Here is a 16930-nt window from a genome sequence, read left to right on the forward strand (position 1 = left end):
TCTATATTAAGACTGAATGACAACTATGGGCACCGAAGTTTGCTTACATATATATACAGCCCCATTTTTCCAATTGCCCTGCTGATTTAACGGAACTTATTTTACTATTGCACCAAAATATGCTTTTGCAAAACAGTTTATTAGGAGGAGTAAATTTCTAGAAGCCTAAAAAATTAGACTCGAGTTGCCAGGCATTCTTAGATCTTTTTTAAAAAGGGAAGCATTACTTTTTAACACAGCAAAGAGTGAAATTCACATTTGCATCCCCTTTTACCGTTGCGTGTGAAAATATTGCAGACCTCACTCATGGGGGTGGGTGGGGGCAGTTGATGTGATAGAGGGAAAAAAAATGTGACATATTTGGGTCAGTGAGAAAGAGTGAAGCAGAGCTTTCATTTGGTTGCCCAAGAAATCGTTAAGATGGGGCTTAGAAAAACTCCCCTCTCTCCATATTTGATCATCCAGGCAAGTAGCAAAAAAGGCAATGGAGGTATTTGACCCTTGCAGCCCTACCTCGAAGATAAATTCACTCGAAATAGGTGGAGTTGCTCGCTGAAAAATGAAAATCGATGCCATGTGGTTTACTTTTAAAGGTAATTGACATGAAATGGGGTGAATGTGGTTGATTTCTGATTGTGTCTTTAATCGTTTCTCTAATTGGTTCATGCCTGTGTCATTTTAAAACGCTCAGCTGGATCTTCTGGAAGCAACTTTTGGCCTGTGGCCCCAGTACTACAAGCTATGAAGCTCACAAGGAAAAAGAGAGAGGTGGGGGGGGAGAGACAGGGTGGAGGGAGGGAGGGGTATTTATATCAGATTGGAATTTTAAAGAGATCTAGTAATCTTAATTTTTTTTTATGAAACATACACAGGTAGTCCTCGACTTTAGATTATAATTGAGCCCAGAAAAAAAGTCATAAAATGAGTCAGCACATAACCACGTCAAATTTTAGTACTTTTTTTGCAGCAGTCATAAAGTGACAGTGCAAGTGGCTTGTGATTACTGACCCATTATACCAGGCACCCAAAATGCAATCACGTCACCTAAGCGTGTGTGTGTGTGTGTGTGTGTGTGTGTGTGTGTTTGTGTGTTTGGAATCTGGGTCTTAAGTAGCTCTGGGGAAGTCTGTTGTAACTTTGAGTAGCCACTAGGTGACCAGGTACAAGCCAACGGCTACTTGTATCTTATTTCTAGATTCGTTTCTCCTTTCTTTGTGGACAATAAATAAGGTCCTTTATGACTCTGGTTATGTTTTGAGACCTAGAAATCCTGCACCTTTTGGCAACTTGGATTTGAGAGTTTACGAAATGTGTGTTGAGAAAGGGGGAGGGGGAATGGTTGTTTTTGCTCTTTCCTTTTCTCCTCTTCTTCCTGTGCGCATTATTGTTCACCAACGAACTGCCTAGGACCTCTTTATTTTATACTAGGTCAGATGTTGAAAGGGTTTCCAGTCCCCTATGGCTCTTGGATTTTTCATTTGCATTTTATCCTGTGGTCCTTTGAGATTTGATTCATTGCATACCTGTGAGAGCACCAATTGCTACGTTGTGCAGTTTGTAAGAAAAAGCCAAAATTGGTAATGTCAGCAAAGGCCAATTCTAGAGAATAAGCAACAGCTTGAATTTTTTTTTTTGCCTCTTTTCTCCGCTTCTTCCTCATTGGCTGCAGGATTGTGAAGAACAGGTATGTGTATGTGTGTGATAGAAAAGGAGGGTGCCTATTTTGTACCTGTGGTTCCTGAAGTGTGAAATGGGAAGACACCCAAGCGATGTTTGAGCAGTTGCTACATGTCGTTGAGCTGTTTTTCCCTTGTGATTGTTCCCTGCTTTCCTTAAACCCTTGTATGATTGTAAGGACTCTTGAGATTCTTACAAAGAAAGCATGCTTTGAAAAGGAAGTAAGATAAGGAAGTGAGCAATTAATAATTTACACCCACCAAACCCCCCCACACCAGAGTTGCTAGTAGTATTTAAGATGCTGTTGGCATTTTGATGTCAACTGATGATGATTGGTGGAAAGGGCGGCTTTCCCCCCCTCTTCCTGAGTTTATTTCCCAGCATGGCTCTATTGAGTTGCAAGCACCGGTGTGGAAGGGTGCCATACTTGGAATAAAACTAAGAAATAATGTTTGGGGACTTGGTTACTCTCACAATTTGGACAATGCTAGCTAGGTGTGGAACCCTGATCTACCCACAGCATGGGAAGGAGAGCAAACGTTATATCATTTCAACAGTATGCAGAGGTGGCATCTTAAAAAAAACGAGCCATTTGCAGCATAGAAGCAGCTGCCAGAATATCAATCAATCAGTTCAGTTCATTGTGGTCGGAGACCATTACAAGCAGAGTGCTCTTATGAATGAACGGATGAATGATTTATCTTAATAAATGTAGATGATAAAATAAAGTTTAAGAGAGAGTCAGAATACATTACTAAAGCAACTTTATTTGTTAAATTTATTCGCTGCCCATCTTGCTGTCCTGCGACACTGGGTGGGTTACAATATAAAACAATACTGTAAAAGATTAAAACCGTAAGACAAATACATTAAAATTAACCAGGAAATAGCTAGGATAGTGGGGTGGGGTGGGGATACAATGGGAGTGGAAGTGGGATTGTTTAACATCTATAAGGGAAGTCTAGGGTCAGCCTATATTTATGATGTAAAAACTAAAATTATATTAAAATATGAATACATCTAAAATGGCAATACATCTAAAATATTTAAATTTTAAATGTATTAGTTACGCAGAAGGCATAATGAAAGATTGGCCCATCAGGATCTGGTAGGTCTTTTGTGCTGCTACACAAAATCAGAATAACTGCCAGGAGAGCTAAATTTGTCTTAAGGCCTGGGGCATTTTGAGGCTACATTGTGGATGGTCTTCAAAACATCTCCCAGAAGATCTGCTGCCTCTTTGTGAAAACAGCTGGTATGCAATGCAATGCTTACCAGAATAGTGTACAGTCTAGCTCCCACTCCCACTTTATCCTTTTTCTTTTGATATCCTTCCAAATAAACATTTTTTGTAAAATTTCAGTAGGATTCTTGGATATAAAGGGGATGCTGGAGGCTCTGTTACTTGCCAGCTTCCCTTTTTTAAACTGTTGGTTGGAAGGAATAGTTGGGGACCTTGACACTAAGCCAGGGGTAGGCAACCTCGGCTCTTTTATGACTCATGGACTTCAACTCCCAGAATTCCTGAGTCAGCATAGCTGACTCAGGAATTCTGGGAGTTGAAGTCCATGAGTCATAAAAGAGCCGAGGTTGCCTACCCCTGCACTAAGCCATAAACAAACCATGGATCAGTTTTGACTTAGCACATTTTGCGAAAAGCGATTTATTTGCAAGCCACAGTTTAAATAAATGTGGTTTAAGAAAGGGGAAGGACTGTATTCAATTGACTTGTGTTAGCTTAATGTCAGTGTGGAAGCTATTTGGTAAGCATTTCTAAGAATCAGTATCGCCTTTAACCAATATATGGATGAGTTATATTCCTGAAAAGAGGCTGAATTTCCCTTCAACTACTTTCAGTTTTAAAATGTTGGATTGCCTCATATGTCACTTTTTTCAGTGCTGTTGTAAATTTGAACAGTCACTAAACAAACTGTTGTAAGTCTAGGACAGGGGTAGGCAACCTTGGCTCTTTTATGACTCGTGGACTGGCTCAGGAATTCTGGGAGTTGAAGTCCACGAGTCATAAAAGAGCCAAGGTTGTTGCCTACCCCTGATCTAGGACTACCTGTATCTGCTTCCCCTTTATTTCTGCAACCAGCTTGGTAAGGTGAGTGATACCATCATGTAATGGTTTATTCAAGATCATTCAACATATTGATTAGAGATGTTAACTTTTGCGTTTTCATCTCTTGTCAGGAGGAAATGGTTGGCTTTATTACACTGCAAACGTCTGTAATACCCATGCAAGCATGGATCAGTAAACCAGGATTTTAGTGAACTTGCAGGTGCTACCTACAATGTACTCATTCCTCTTTGACTTACCCCACAAAGCAGAAATCTTTATTTTGGTATTTTGTCAGAACCAGGGCTCCTAGTTGTTGTGGACATTTATAAATAAGGATACCTAAACCAAGTTTTGCTTTAGATTTAGGAATCTTGCCTTAAAAGGGATGTAAAAGAAGCACTAGTTAGATGACATATCTGGCATGTGTGATTAATTGCATAGATGAGAGTAACCTAAAACGGGAACAACCAGGATGCAGGCACCTACATTCCTAGAACCTCTGCTCAGCCATTGTGCTTATTTTGACTATTATGTGCCATTGAGTCAGTGTCAACTCTTAATCATCCTATGCATCAATATTCTGTATGATGATCTTCTCCTAACTGAAGGAGACAAGCAGGCTGAGCCTGAGAGGTGTGTGTATCAAATTTGGAGTCTCTACTCCCCTGTGAGAGTCCTAATTCCAGCCCCCTCCCTTGAAGCCCATTGACTTATCTGGCATCAATTTGCCTTGACCATTAGTAGTTCACATTTTTGTGTAAAGGTAGCATGAAATAAATTTGTAGTAATTTTGAACTCTATGCTGGTTCTTGATTTCTTGTCCCTGACTCTAACCCAGTCTTTCAGGTCTTCTGATGGTGCATCCACATGACTATTTAACTGGATCTTATCTACCTTGCTGCTGCTTCTTCTCTTTCCTTCCACTTTTCGCAGCATTCGAGCCTTCTCCAGAGAGCTAGATCTTTGCACGATGTGTCCAAAGTAGGATTCTCTGATCCTCGTGATTCGTGCCTCGAGTGAGATCTCTGGGTTGATTTTGTTCAGTGATCCCATTGGTTTGTTTTCCGGTCTGTCCCAGCATTCTTAGGAATCTCCCAACACCATAGTTCAGAAGCATCAATAGTCTTCCTGTCCCACTTCTACCAAGTCCACAATGCAAGTACCTAGCTTGAATGTTTGTTGAGAATGCTAACCTGTGTCTTTTTGCTCTTTATTGTACAGCTGACATCATATCTACGGTAGAATTTAATCATTCTGGAGAATTGCTAGCGACGGGAGACAAAGGCGGTAGAGTTGTCATATTTCAACAAGAGCAAGAGGTAAGGTTTTCATCTTCTCCTTGTTTTCATGTGGTTGCTCCAAAGTAGAGTTGATTTAGTCATAGAAGTGCCACTTGCCCTATTTGATATGATTTGAGTTGTAAGTACAAAAAATAAAAGGTCAAAAGTTTTTCCTCACCATTACAAATGCAGTGTTGTGTTGTGCCTGTTTACATAGTAATTCCATTGCATTCACTTGGACCTGTGTAGGTAGAAATAGTGACAAACAGAATTGTAGAATTACATATGTTTGTTGGGTTGTTTTTTTTGCTTGCTTTAAGCCAAAAGAAAGGCCAATGTGATCTGCCAATAGGAAATGAATGATTTGATTTGATTTCTTAGGAACCTTTATGTTTAATATTAAAATAAGTACAGGTTGTCCTTGACTTACTACCTTAATGGGGCCTGGAATTTCTGGCATATGTGATGATGGTTGTTACTTGAGGCACCACATGGTTTCTGCTGTTGTCTGATGCACAAATCCTAATAACTGGCTTATACAGCAAGCTTTAGTTAAAAAAATTAGGATAAGAGTTGGTCAAGAGGAGACATCCAATTCCTTTTGGGATCAGGGCAGGGTAACTGATGATGGGATGTAGCTTAGTGTGGAACCATGCCTCTGATATGACTAGGGCTCTCTTTCCTTAGTTGATGTTTCCATTCAGATGCTACTGGGGAATGGACCAAATTAAACTTTGAAATGTGCCTTCCGTTGATCCCAAAGCAGAGTTCTTTGAATGCGGCTGTCCAACTTCCATATACTGTATGCCAGTTGGCATGGTTGAATATTCCTTGGTGGAGCAGTGGGCTAATGCCTCCTTAAGTAACACTAGCTGCCTGCAATTAGTGCAGGTTCGAGTCCCACCAGGCTCAAGGTTGACTCAGCCTTCCATCCTTCCGAGGTAGGTAAAATGAGGACCCAGATTGTTGGGGGCAATAAGCTGACTTTGTAAAATGCCGCCGGGGGGGGGGGAAAGCCCTAATAAGCAGGCATATACATAGAATGAAGGCTATTGCTATGCACATTCATTTGTGCTTCTTAGATTGTAAGCCACCCTGAGTCTTCGGAGAAGGGCGGGATATAAATGGGATTAAAAAAAAATCCTGAAGACCCCTGGCTGAGAGATTCCTGTGCTGCATAAAGCAATCCTCTGATACTATAGGAAGCATTTTCTGTGCTGTTGACTTTGTAATCTGTCACATATATGTCCTTTTCATCACATCACGGTCATCTAGATACAGGCCATTACACATAGCCTATTAAAACAAAGCCTTGGGGGGGGGGGCTTGTTGATGATGCTCAAGTTTCGACATAATGTTCTTTTGTTCTGTTAACATCCTTCTCCAGACTCTGATTTGTGCCCATAATAGAATGCCCTACTTTGGCTTCCTCCCACAGTAAGTAGCACTCATATACTATCCAGGCATTGAACACATGTGGGCATGGAAGAGATTTCTCTCTTGAATAGCAAGTGTTCTCCCCAGGCTTTCATTAAGCATCATTGAAAGTATCTGACAAGTTTGCCCACAAAAGGTGGCCTTCAGAAGTCGTGAGTCTTTAGATACTCTTCAATTGTTGCATAGAAGGCTCCAGCAATTATTAGTGTTCCTTGTGTGCAACTGTGAAAGTGAAAGCTTTTTAAATAGGATGTTACAACTCAGGGGTCTTCAAACGTGGCCCTTTTATGAGTTGTGGACTTCAACTCCCAGAATTCCTCAGCCAGGTTTGAAGACCCTTGTTTTAACTGTTCACAGTACAAGGAGACAATCCTAAGATATGCATGCAAACTTCTTCATAAATATTTTTTTTTAATCTTCGTACTTCATAGTGCTCATCCAAACATATTTGAATTAAAATGCATATTTTTCATTAGAATCCCTCTGTTTCCAGGTTTGCTTTCCCTGCTGCATCAAGGACGAAAAGTCCTTGGATGAGATTTTAATGATTTTAATCTGGGTTGTAGGGGTAGTCCTCAATTTACAACCATTCTTTTAGCGACTAGTCAAAATGACACTGGAAAAAGTGACTGATGACCAGTTCTCATTCTTACGACCATCGCAACATCCCTACAGTCAGGTGATCAAAATTCCAGTGCTATTTATGATAGTTGCAGCATCCTAGGTCACGCAAGTGCCATTTGCGACTTCCCCAGGTAGCTTCCAACAAGCAAAGCCAGTGGGGGAATGAATCACTTAACAACTACTACAGTGACCTGCTTAACAACCATAGCAAAAAAAGGTCATAAAATTGGGCACCTCTCACTTAACAATAGCCTTGCTTAGCAATGAAAATTCTGGCCCTAATTGTGCCATACATTGAGGACTAACTGTACTATTTATAGCAACAAATTAGGTAGAACTGGGAAGAACTAACCTCCTCCTTCTGGAAATCTTTCGCATCCAAAAGCTAGATTGGCTTGCATATAGAAGCGTTTTACCTATGCAGAAAGCTTCTTGTTGACATCCTTGCCCTTAGGTTCAAGTGGTATCCTTGCTGGGCCTAAGTCAGTGATATGCAGAGAGCTCAGAGGATTTGCATGTCCTCTTTTGGTGTAGGAAAAGAGCAGGCAGAACTGGAGGTTGGAGTTAAACATGTCATCAGCTTAGAGTCTTTACGTTACCACAAATGATCCACGTCTAATCTTCCTTGAATCTATTGACCTTTATCTCAGGCCAGTTTAATGCTGACCATTAGTTGACTAGATTCTTGTTTATAGGCTTAAATAAATCTTATGGTCCTGACCCTTTGCTTAAATAAATCTTATGGTCCTGACCCTTTGCATCTGACATTAATCTTGTTTAACTCCACCCTTAGCCTCCTTTTCTCTTACACCTGGTTCTTAAATTCTCTTACATTTCAGGTTGTACATTGGAGACTGTGTGGGAAATGCTAAGTTTAATACTGTTATCCAAATGGACATTTTCCATGGAGACTTAAGTTAATGTAATAAGGATAGGAAACTGGTTCTGGTCCAGGAGCTGGATCTATTTCTCATCTGCTCTAGGAGGTCACAGAGACATCAAGGGTGGAATTTAATGAGGGCAGTTTGCCTTCCTGCATATACCACTCACGTCTCAACCATTAAGCCAAAATGAAGCAACTTATGCGATGTTTTTACTGTCTTGTTAGAAGGAAGACATTAACCTTTCATACTTTTGATTTTGGGGACAGTACCTGGAGTGGAGATAATTTGCTTGCGTTCTTTCAGGAAAATGTAAATACCTGAACAGTAGATCTTGTAACAGAGAGGATTTGATATTGTAAACTGTGTATGTGTGTGTGTGTATGTGTGTGTGTGTGCGTGTGTGTGTGTGCGTGCATGTGTGTGCAAGGAAACAACATATAATAGTTCTGTTGCTTGTTGTACATTAATTCAAAAATATTCAGTTTATAATGACATCAAGTCTCTGTATTAATTGATACATTCTTCTGAAAGAAATACTAGGAGATATAAAATAATTTATGTGCTGTATAGACTTCTTAGGAGTGGGGAAGTTATGAGTTTGTCCTTCATGTAGACTTAAGGTAATCTTCTAGTCACTAGTGCCACCTCGTGGTCACAGTGCTGGGGACAAGTCACTCAATACAGTCAGCCTACCCCATATTTCCCTTTTAATCTATAAAATGACAAAAAGAATATTAGTTATTATGCTGGTTCTTGCTTGGGGGCATCCAGGGTATCTGGATATATCCCAAGACACCAATGATCAGTCCTTACTGAGTTATTGGAAACACTTCTTGTAAGATTCAGATGTAAAACTAGCTCCAGCTGTTTCTTGATATGCTAATTGATGTTTCATACATGAATGTAATATGGATACCAATAAAGGAGAATAATTGTAGCTCAGGATTGAAATGAGGAGTCCTTGGTGCTCTCTGAGCTTGGTTGCTTTCTTGACGAGGATGGGATGGGATGGGATGGGTCTTCTAGTCCAACCCCCTGCTCAGGCAGGAACCCCTATACCATTTCAGACAAATGGTTGCCCAATCTCTTCTTAAAAACTTGCAGTGTTGGAGCATTCACAACTTCTGGAGGCAAGTTGTTTCACTGACTAATTGTTCTGTCAGGAAATTTCTCTTTAGTTCTAGGTTGCTTTTCTCTTTGGTTAGTTTCCATCCGTTGCTTCTTGTCCTGCCTTCAGGTGCTTTGGAGAATAGCTTGACTCCCTCTTCTTTGTGGCAGCCCCTGAGATATTGATAGATTGGCACCAACCACTTGATGGGCTTTGTGGCAACCTAGTCTTTCCAGGCCAGTTGACAGAACCATTTCTTCAGAGCTTTCCAGAAAAATATCAGGGTGACTTTTGTTGACTTTTTCCTTTTTTTTATAAGGATGATGTCACTGGGCAGGTCTTTTGTTATACAAAACCTCTTCACTAATGTAAATCTTAAGCATGGTCTCCCTTTGTAACTATCAGAGTAATTTAATTGTTGGGAAGGGGGAAGGATTTTCTACCAGAACTTCCCTCCAGGTTTTAACATACCTCTTCCTTTATTCTGGGCAATTCTTTATTAAAACATTGACTTGCTGGTTAAATTCTAATAAAACATTTTATTTGTAGAATTTCTCAGCATTTTTTATTTAGCGTTTCTTACTTAGATATTTAAATTTCTACTTGTGTTATATTGATTAAGATTTCTGTTGGTACACTCAATTATGATCTATCATTAATACAGTAAATATTTTCTCATTTTGATTATAAATAGTACCTTGTGAGATTTGTTTAGGAGATTGGCAACTTAAAGCTGTTTACGAAAATTCAGCAGTGGAACTTCTTGCTTTTTTTTTTTTAAAAAAAATAAATAAATAAGAGCTATAACAATGTTGTGGTGTCCAGTCTCTGCTAAGCTTAGCAATCCTTTTTCCCCCCTTTAAATAATATTTGAAACACCCCAAAGGGAGAAAAGTTGCAGGTATGATCCCCAAATTCCTCAGATACTGATTTTTTTCTTTCCTTTACAAACCATAAAGAGTTTTCTACATTCGCCTGAAGAATCACTGAAAATCCATTGGGTTCTGGGCAGGTATTTGCCCTTTGAAAATAGACACCCTGTTATAGGTGCAAATGGGTGATTTATACACCCAGAATCAGGTTTCATAGGGAAGAGGTAAATATTTAATGATCCAGGGCTTATTTTGATCTGGGACCATAAATAAATAAAGCATGCTAAACATACTAAATGGTCTTGGCATTAGGCAACATCCTAAATTAGTTCCCAACTTGGGTGGCCCTGAAAACAGCCCAGCCAGCATAGCATTGCCACGAATTCTGGCAATTGAGATCCAATTTGGGGAATGAATGTCTGAATGAATGAAGGCTGATACTCCTCAACTTACTTACCACCTGGCGCTTACGACCATTTGAACTTATGACATGGTTTTGACGGACCATCCCAGAGCTACTTACAATATGGTTTTGAAGTTCTGAACAGCTGTTCCCCTTCCCTCCTCCAAATCTAGCATGGTCACACGGTCACATTTTGGGTGCTTGACAATTGACCTGTCTTTACGGCCATTTGCCACATCCCTCAGTCACATGACGTTTGCCGGAAATTGGTGTCTCTTCTGATTTCTAGAAAAAAATCATTTCTACAATGATTTTGCTTAACAACCACCGTGTTCACTTAATGACCACTGCAATAAAGGTAATAAAGAGGGGCACAGTCATATGGTAACCTGCTTAACAACCACCACAACTTACAGCCGTAATTTTGGGCTCAATTGTGGTCATAAGTTGAGAATTATATACACCACCTTTCAGCCCATAGGGCGGGGTTTTTCAAACTTGGCCCTTTTATGACTTGTGGACTTCAACTGCCAGAATTCCTCAGCCAGGCACGCTGAGTTGACGTCCACAAGTCATAAAAGGGCCAAGTTGAAGACCCCTGCCATAGGGCATCCAAGACAGTTGAGGACCATCTGCCAAGTAAAGCTTCTCCAGATGCCACCAAACCTGTAATTACATTTACCAGTGAGTTGTTTGGGTTAGAATGTGGCAAGGCCATGTGACCTACTAGGCAGGAAATGACTGGTGTCTCCCAACTGATCATGTCAGTGAGATTCATGCCAATAAAATGTTAATTAGTCTGGTTGGGAATTCAGTTTAGCATGCCAACACTGACAGCTTAGTCAAGAGCTCAGAAGATCATCTTCATCTTGCCTCATAAGTTATGCCTGAATCATTCTAGATGGTCACCCCCACAGTAGAATTGGCAAGTAAGTCCCAAGACATTTCATTAGGAGGGAAGGAGTGGAAAACACCAATGAATAAATCAAGAGGTTTGATACAATATTCCCCAACCCAGATTTTCTAGCCTAGCTTTTCCCAATTTGGTATCCTTCAGACAATTTGGGATTTAAATACCGATAATTCAAGTATGTTATGGTCTCTATGAACATGGTAGGAAGATCTGGGCTGATATTAAGCTCTTTCAAAGATATGAAGTGTTTCCTCTTTTAGCCTGTTATTAAACACTTGGAAGTCATTATGTTGTTGTTCAAATGCCCTTCTAATAAAAAGGGCGGCTAATCTTTAATAATGATCAGTTGCTCATGCTTAATAAATCTCATTTAAGGGAAGTTCTGCTCGGCAAGGCAAAGACAGGAGAGGTGATGTGGCACCTTGTCTGGCACTTCATGTAGCTCACAGAAAGAAGTGAAAGAGGTTTCTGCACATGAGCAGAAGGCTCTTCCAGTTACTGGAACTTTGCTTTGAGAAGCAACCATGAAACTCGTGAAATACGGCATCTTTTCAAACTTTGTGCACCCTTGTTGTAGATGGCATCAGCAACTGGGACTTTGAAGCAGGGCTGTTTTCAGACTTTCACGTCTAAGTCCACGCAGGTTTTTACAAGCCATGGGTCACAGTAAAAGCAGGAGTGGGTTTGTGCCTCTGTTATTTTCCCTTGGCTCTGAGATATTATCTGCATGGGGCAGTTTATTAAACCAGTGCTTATTTTTGTATATCTCTTTGTGTGCCTGAGGTGCAGCTTATAACGTTCAGATAAAGGTGCAATAAACCCCAACATTAATCCTTTCTTAGGTGTATGAGATGGTGTGGGGACTTTGAGCTAGTCCACTCTGTCTAACCCACTTCCCTAAAGGTGAGAGGGATGCAATGGATGGATGGATAGTAAGTCAAAATTTTTCAAAGATAGCAACCAATATCATCTCTTCAAAGTTGCAAAGAGGTAAAACTATGGTTTTGAGCCACTCTCTTTCTTCTTCTTTTTTTTTTAAAAAATAACCTAGCATAATGAAGAACAGATAATCATTAAAAGAACTCTTCCCTGTGCGTTTAGTCTATGATGCTCCAGGAGAACAGGACCTCCTCCCCAATTTATGGGGACATTCATTAGGCAGGGTTAAATTACAATGTTTGTTTAGCTGATTAGACAAATTACAGTCATTAGTTAAGTGCTTTAAAATGTCTTCTTTTCTCCCCAGAGATGTTGGATTCATATGCTAATCACTTCAAATTTTATCAAAAGGCTGGTTTAGTTGATCAACTGAATGTTTTGACAGCCCCTCAAATGACTCACATTTGAATTGGCTGTAAATTCCCATCTTCCTCAGCTCAATAGTGGACATGTGTAATGATGATGTGTACACCAGGTCTTGCAGGGTGCCATCCGGCTATGCTGAGTTGTGACCTCTATTGCACATAAGAAAGAATGAACTTACAATTGTTATCCATTGAATGTCTCATGTTTTATCTTATTTTTCTGAACCCTCTTTCAGAATAAACTACAGTCTCACACCAGAGGTGAATACAACGTTTACAGTACCTTCCAGAGCCACGAGCCAGAGTTCGACTACTTGAAAAGCTTAGAAATTGAAGAAAAAGTCAACAAAATTAGGTGGTTACCCCAGAAAAATGCTGCTCAATTTTTATTGTCTACGAATGGTAAGACTCCCTTTGTTAACTTGTTTTTCCTTATATCTTTTTTTATTTAATATATAAAATATAAAATACAAAATACAAAGAAAAAATAGAAATAGGGGATTAAAGGAGGGAAAAGGAAAGGGGAAGAGAAGTGTGAGGTACAAGGGAAAAGGGGAAAAACAGTGTTGACTTCCGACTCCTTTTGGCACAGTACAAAGTACTGGCTGAGGAATTCTGCGAGTTGAAGTCCACAAGTCATAAAAGGGCCAAGTTTGAAGACCCCTGTTCTAACTTGCAAAAGCCATTGTCTTGATATTGCTGAAATCTCAATGAGAACTTGGGCCTTTTGTTTAATTTCATTTGAAGAGCTGGAGGCATCTCTTGGAATGGAGGTGTTGGCTCTACCAAGGCAAGTGCTAACTATCCAGTACCCACAATATGTGTCTGGAATGAACAGCCTTAGCACATGGTCTGCCACCAGGGTGGTACGTTCCAAAGAACAACCCTGTTAGCTACACCTAACCACATCAAGTGTCCACCATGGTTCTTATAGGCATGAACCATATTATATATTCTGTGTTCAGTTCTGCTGTGAAAGAGTTGGAGGTTCTCAACAGCCCTTGTTACTTCCATGTGTTTCAGACAAAACAATAAAACTATGGAAAATCAGTGAAAGAGATAAACGGCCGGAAGGCTACAACTTGAAAGAGGAAGATGGCCGGTATAGAGACCCCACTACAGTCACTACTTTACGGGTGAGTAGCACCTTTACTTTTCCTTAAGCTTGGATCTGCAACATGACATCTGGGAAAAATGCAACATATGGCCCCTGGTGGTTTCCCCTACTGGCTCAATCTACAGACTGCTACCACTACAGAAAAATAAGTTTAGGTAAAACGCCAGTTTGCAGTTAGTTGGCATCTGATTTAAAGCATGGTCACTAAGATGTCCAAAATAACAAGCTATTGTTTGAGCCACTGTTACACTCTGGATGGAAAACAAAAGAGAGATTCAGGGCATCCTGAAATTATTGTGCGACCTCCTGTGAAAAGAATCAGATCTATGACATTCCAGTATCTTGAGATTTCAGCCATTTTAAATTTTATTTTGGTATGTATATTACTGATGTGTATACTTATCTACCTACTCTACTTATCTACACACACACACACGCACACACACACACACAATCTGTGGAAACCATTTATGGGCTTTGTGGGTCTTGGTGACTCAAGCCACATAACCCTTTCCCTCTCCTTCCCCTACCCTTTCCCCCCTCCCCTTCCTTCCATGCTGCCCACCACACCTGGAGATGTCTTCTTTGTCATCTATTTTCTATAGCACAGGCATCAAACTTGCAACGTCACACAGGGCGGCGGTTTGACACCCCCGTTCTATATAATCAGCAGGATTGTAACTTTGCTAACCCTGTCACTGCTTAATTCTGGGGCCAATTGATTTTAAGAGGGATTGCTTTGGGGGATTTCTGGTGAGAGACAGCAGACTTGGGTGTCATAGCATGGATGGGTTGAATGATCTGGTCCTGTTTTTGCTCAGTTTTATACCCCAACCCATTCTGATGTTTCAATATAAGGAGGTCTTGGTTTCCTCCCTTTTAATCTGTTGATACTGAACTATTGTCAGGCACAAAGAATCAGGATCACAAAATGTTACAATTCAGAAGGATTTATTATTCAAGCCTATATACAAGAATTTAGTCAACTGAGGTTCAAGTCCAAATTGGTGCCAGATAAGAATTTAAGAGGTGGGTGGATTTGGATGTTTGTGGCAATGTAACGACTCTAAACTGATGACATGTTTAATGCCTCCCCCAGCTTTGCTTGCTCTTCTCCTACAGATTTGGCCATAATTGCTCACATTTTTTCCAATCTTTTTGATTTACAGGTGCCAGTATTTAGACCCATGGATCTCATGGTGGAAGCCAGCCCTCGAAGAATATTTGCCAATGCTCACACGTACCACATCAACTCGATCTCCATTAATAGTGATTATGAAACATACTTGTCTGCGGATGACTTGAGAATTAATTTGTGGCATCTAGAAATCACAGATAGAAGTTTTAGTATCTTTTTACATCAGTGTGTTTCTGTTCAACTGGGCTAAAGATCAGATTGTCCAGGACTTGAGTCTACACATTTTTCTGCTCCTCAGTGCTATTGTATCATCGCAAGTGATAACTGCCATGCATCTGGAAATTATTTATTTATTGGTGCAATCTTGGAATATCTGTGGAGACTACAAATATATTCTGGGAATTGGGCACTTCGATTTCATTTGATTTCAAGATAGATACAATGAATTCATTTTATTATTTTATTTTTTTATCTCCCATCTCCCCTACAAGGCAACTCTGGGTGTCCAATCAATAAAAATAGTTTTAATTACATGCCATTTATATCTTTGCTTTTGATATATTTAACGGCTTTTCCAAAATGTTATTGAGAGCCATTTTAGAACAGTCATGTGGACCATATACAAACCCTAGATGGTGGTAGAAATTGTCCTTTTAGCTACTTTTAAATTATTTCATAATGTAACCCCTATTTCTTATACATATATTGCATAAGCCTTGAGTTTTTGGAATCCAGATCCCCGCTAGTGATGATCAAGTAGCATAAATATTTATTGTTTGAATATAAAGAAGGATTAATTACAATACTGTAATTACTCTCTGGTTTATAGTGGATGAGAGGATCGAGTCAACTTTGGCCGATACTGTAAAAGCTGGGCAGGTCAGGCCTTTGATGGGAGACCACTAGAAAATCCTTGGGCTGCAGATGAGATGGGGAATGGTATAGGTATAAAATGTAAGGATGAAGAGGAGACTGGCAAATTACTATGAAACTGCAGCCAAGAAAATGTGGATATGTCTATGTATGCACTGAGGTCTATCTTTTTTTTTAACCTTACTTTCTCTATATAATAATGAACAAGATAGTTCTTTCCCCCAAAGGTAAAATTGATAGAATTGAGTTTTGCAGTCTGAAAGAACCCAGTTCCATGTAGCCTAATTAACTAGTTTTATCCAATCTCTTGCCGCAAAGTGTGATGCTTTCTAGCAATTTATTTTGTCCCTAGTATGGGTTAGAACAGGGCAGATCGATGGCTTGGCAGTTAAAATGCCGGGGTTGCTGGCTGGAAAGCCAACAGCCCAGGTTCAATACCTAAGTGCCACATAATGGGTGAGCTCCTGTCTTCACCCCCCAACCTAGCAGTTCGAAAGTAGGCAAATGCGAGTTGATAAATAGGTACCCCTTTGGTGGGAAGGTGCTCCGTGATGTCATGATGGCCACATGACCACAGAAATGCCTTCGGACAGCACTGCCCCCCTATAGCTGGCAACCACTAGCAGAGTAAAATTTGCAGGGACTCCATTTATGGGTTGGAATGCAAATGTCAAGCTTTGAATGTCACTGAAAAGAAGACTCCTTAATGCCAACAACTTCTAGATATCGTAGATATTAAGCCTGCCAACATGGAAGAGCTGACGGAGGTAATAACAGCAGCCGAATTCCACCCAAACAGCTGCAATACTTTTGTGTACAGCAGTAGCAAGGGAACTATTCGCCTGTGTGACATGCGCGCGTCGGCTCTCTGTGACAGGCATTCGAAATGTGAGTAGCTTTTTCTATTCTAATTGAGTTTTATCACCAGAGCAAATTGGTGTAAAGCAGCAGACTGGAAAGTCCATTTAATTTTATATCCCCAATTGTAAAACAAAAACAAAGCAGTTTAAAATATCTTTGAGACAAGTACTCTTATCTGAGGATCTCACAAAGTCACTAAAGATTTGCAATATTTCAGCACCCACGGAATGCAGGAGATGCTCATTTTTATCTGTGTGTGCCTCTGTGTGCATCACAAACACCATTTTTGGATTCCATGAGCACCTTTTAGGAGTTGATGCTGCATTACTACCCAACCCCTATATGCCCTTCTTTAATCAAGCTTCTCTTTCTTG

The 16930-nt window shown here is 40.1% G+C and overlaps 1 protein-coding gene across 3 annotated transcripts in view; it reads left to right on the forward strand.

Annotated features, from left to right (window-relative positions):
• The window catches only part of PPP2R2A (protein phosphatase 2 regulatory subunit Balpha), a 58125-nt gene that overhangs the window by 36541 nt on the left and 4654 nt on the right, over window positions 1-16930 (forward strand). For all 3 annotated transcript variants that reach the window (XM_083368409.1, XM_083368408.1, XM_083368407.1), the window contains exons 3-7: window positions 4964-5061; window positions 12804-12969; window positions 13591-13703; window positions 14854-15031; window positions 16419-16583. In XM_083368409.1, coding sequence (XP_083224535.1) covers window positions 4964-5061; window positions 12804-12969; window positions 13591-13703; window positions 14854-15031; window positions 16419-16583 — 720 coding nt within the window. The remainder of the gene's footprint in view (window positions 1-4963; window positions 5062-12803; window positions 12970-13590; window positions 13704-14853; window positions 15032-16418; window positions 16584-16930) is intronic.

The sequence above is a fragment of the Vipera ursinii genome, assembly GCF_947247035.1.
Source record: "Vipera ursinii genome assembly, chromosome: 8".
Taxonomy (NCBI): domain Eukaryota; kingdom Metazoa; phylum Chordata; class Lepidosauria; order Squamata; family Viperidae; genus Vipera; species Vipera ursinii.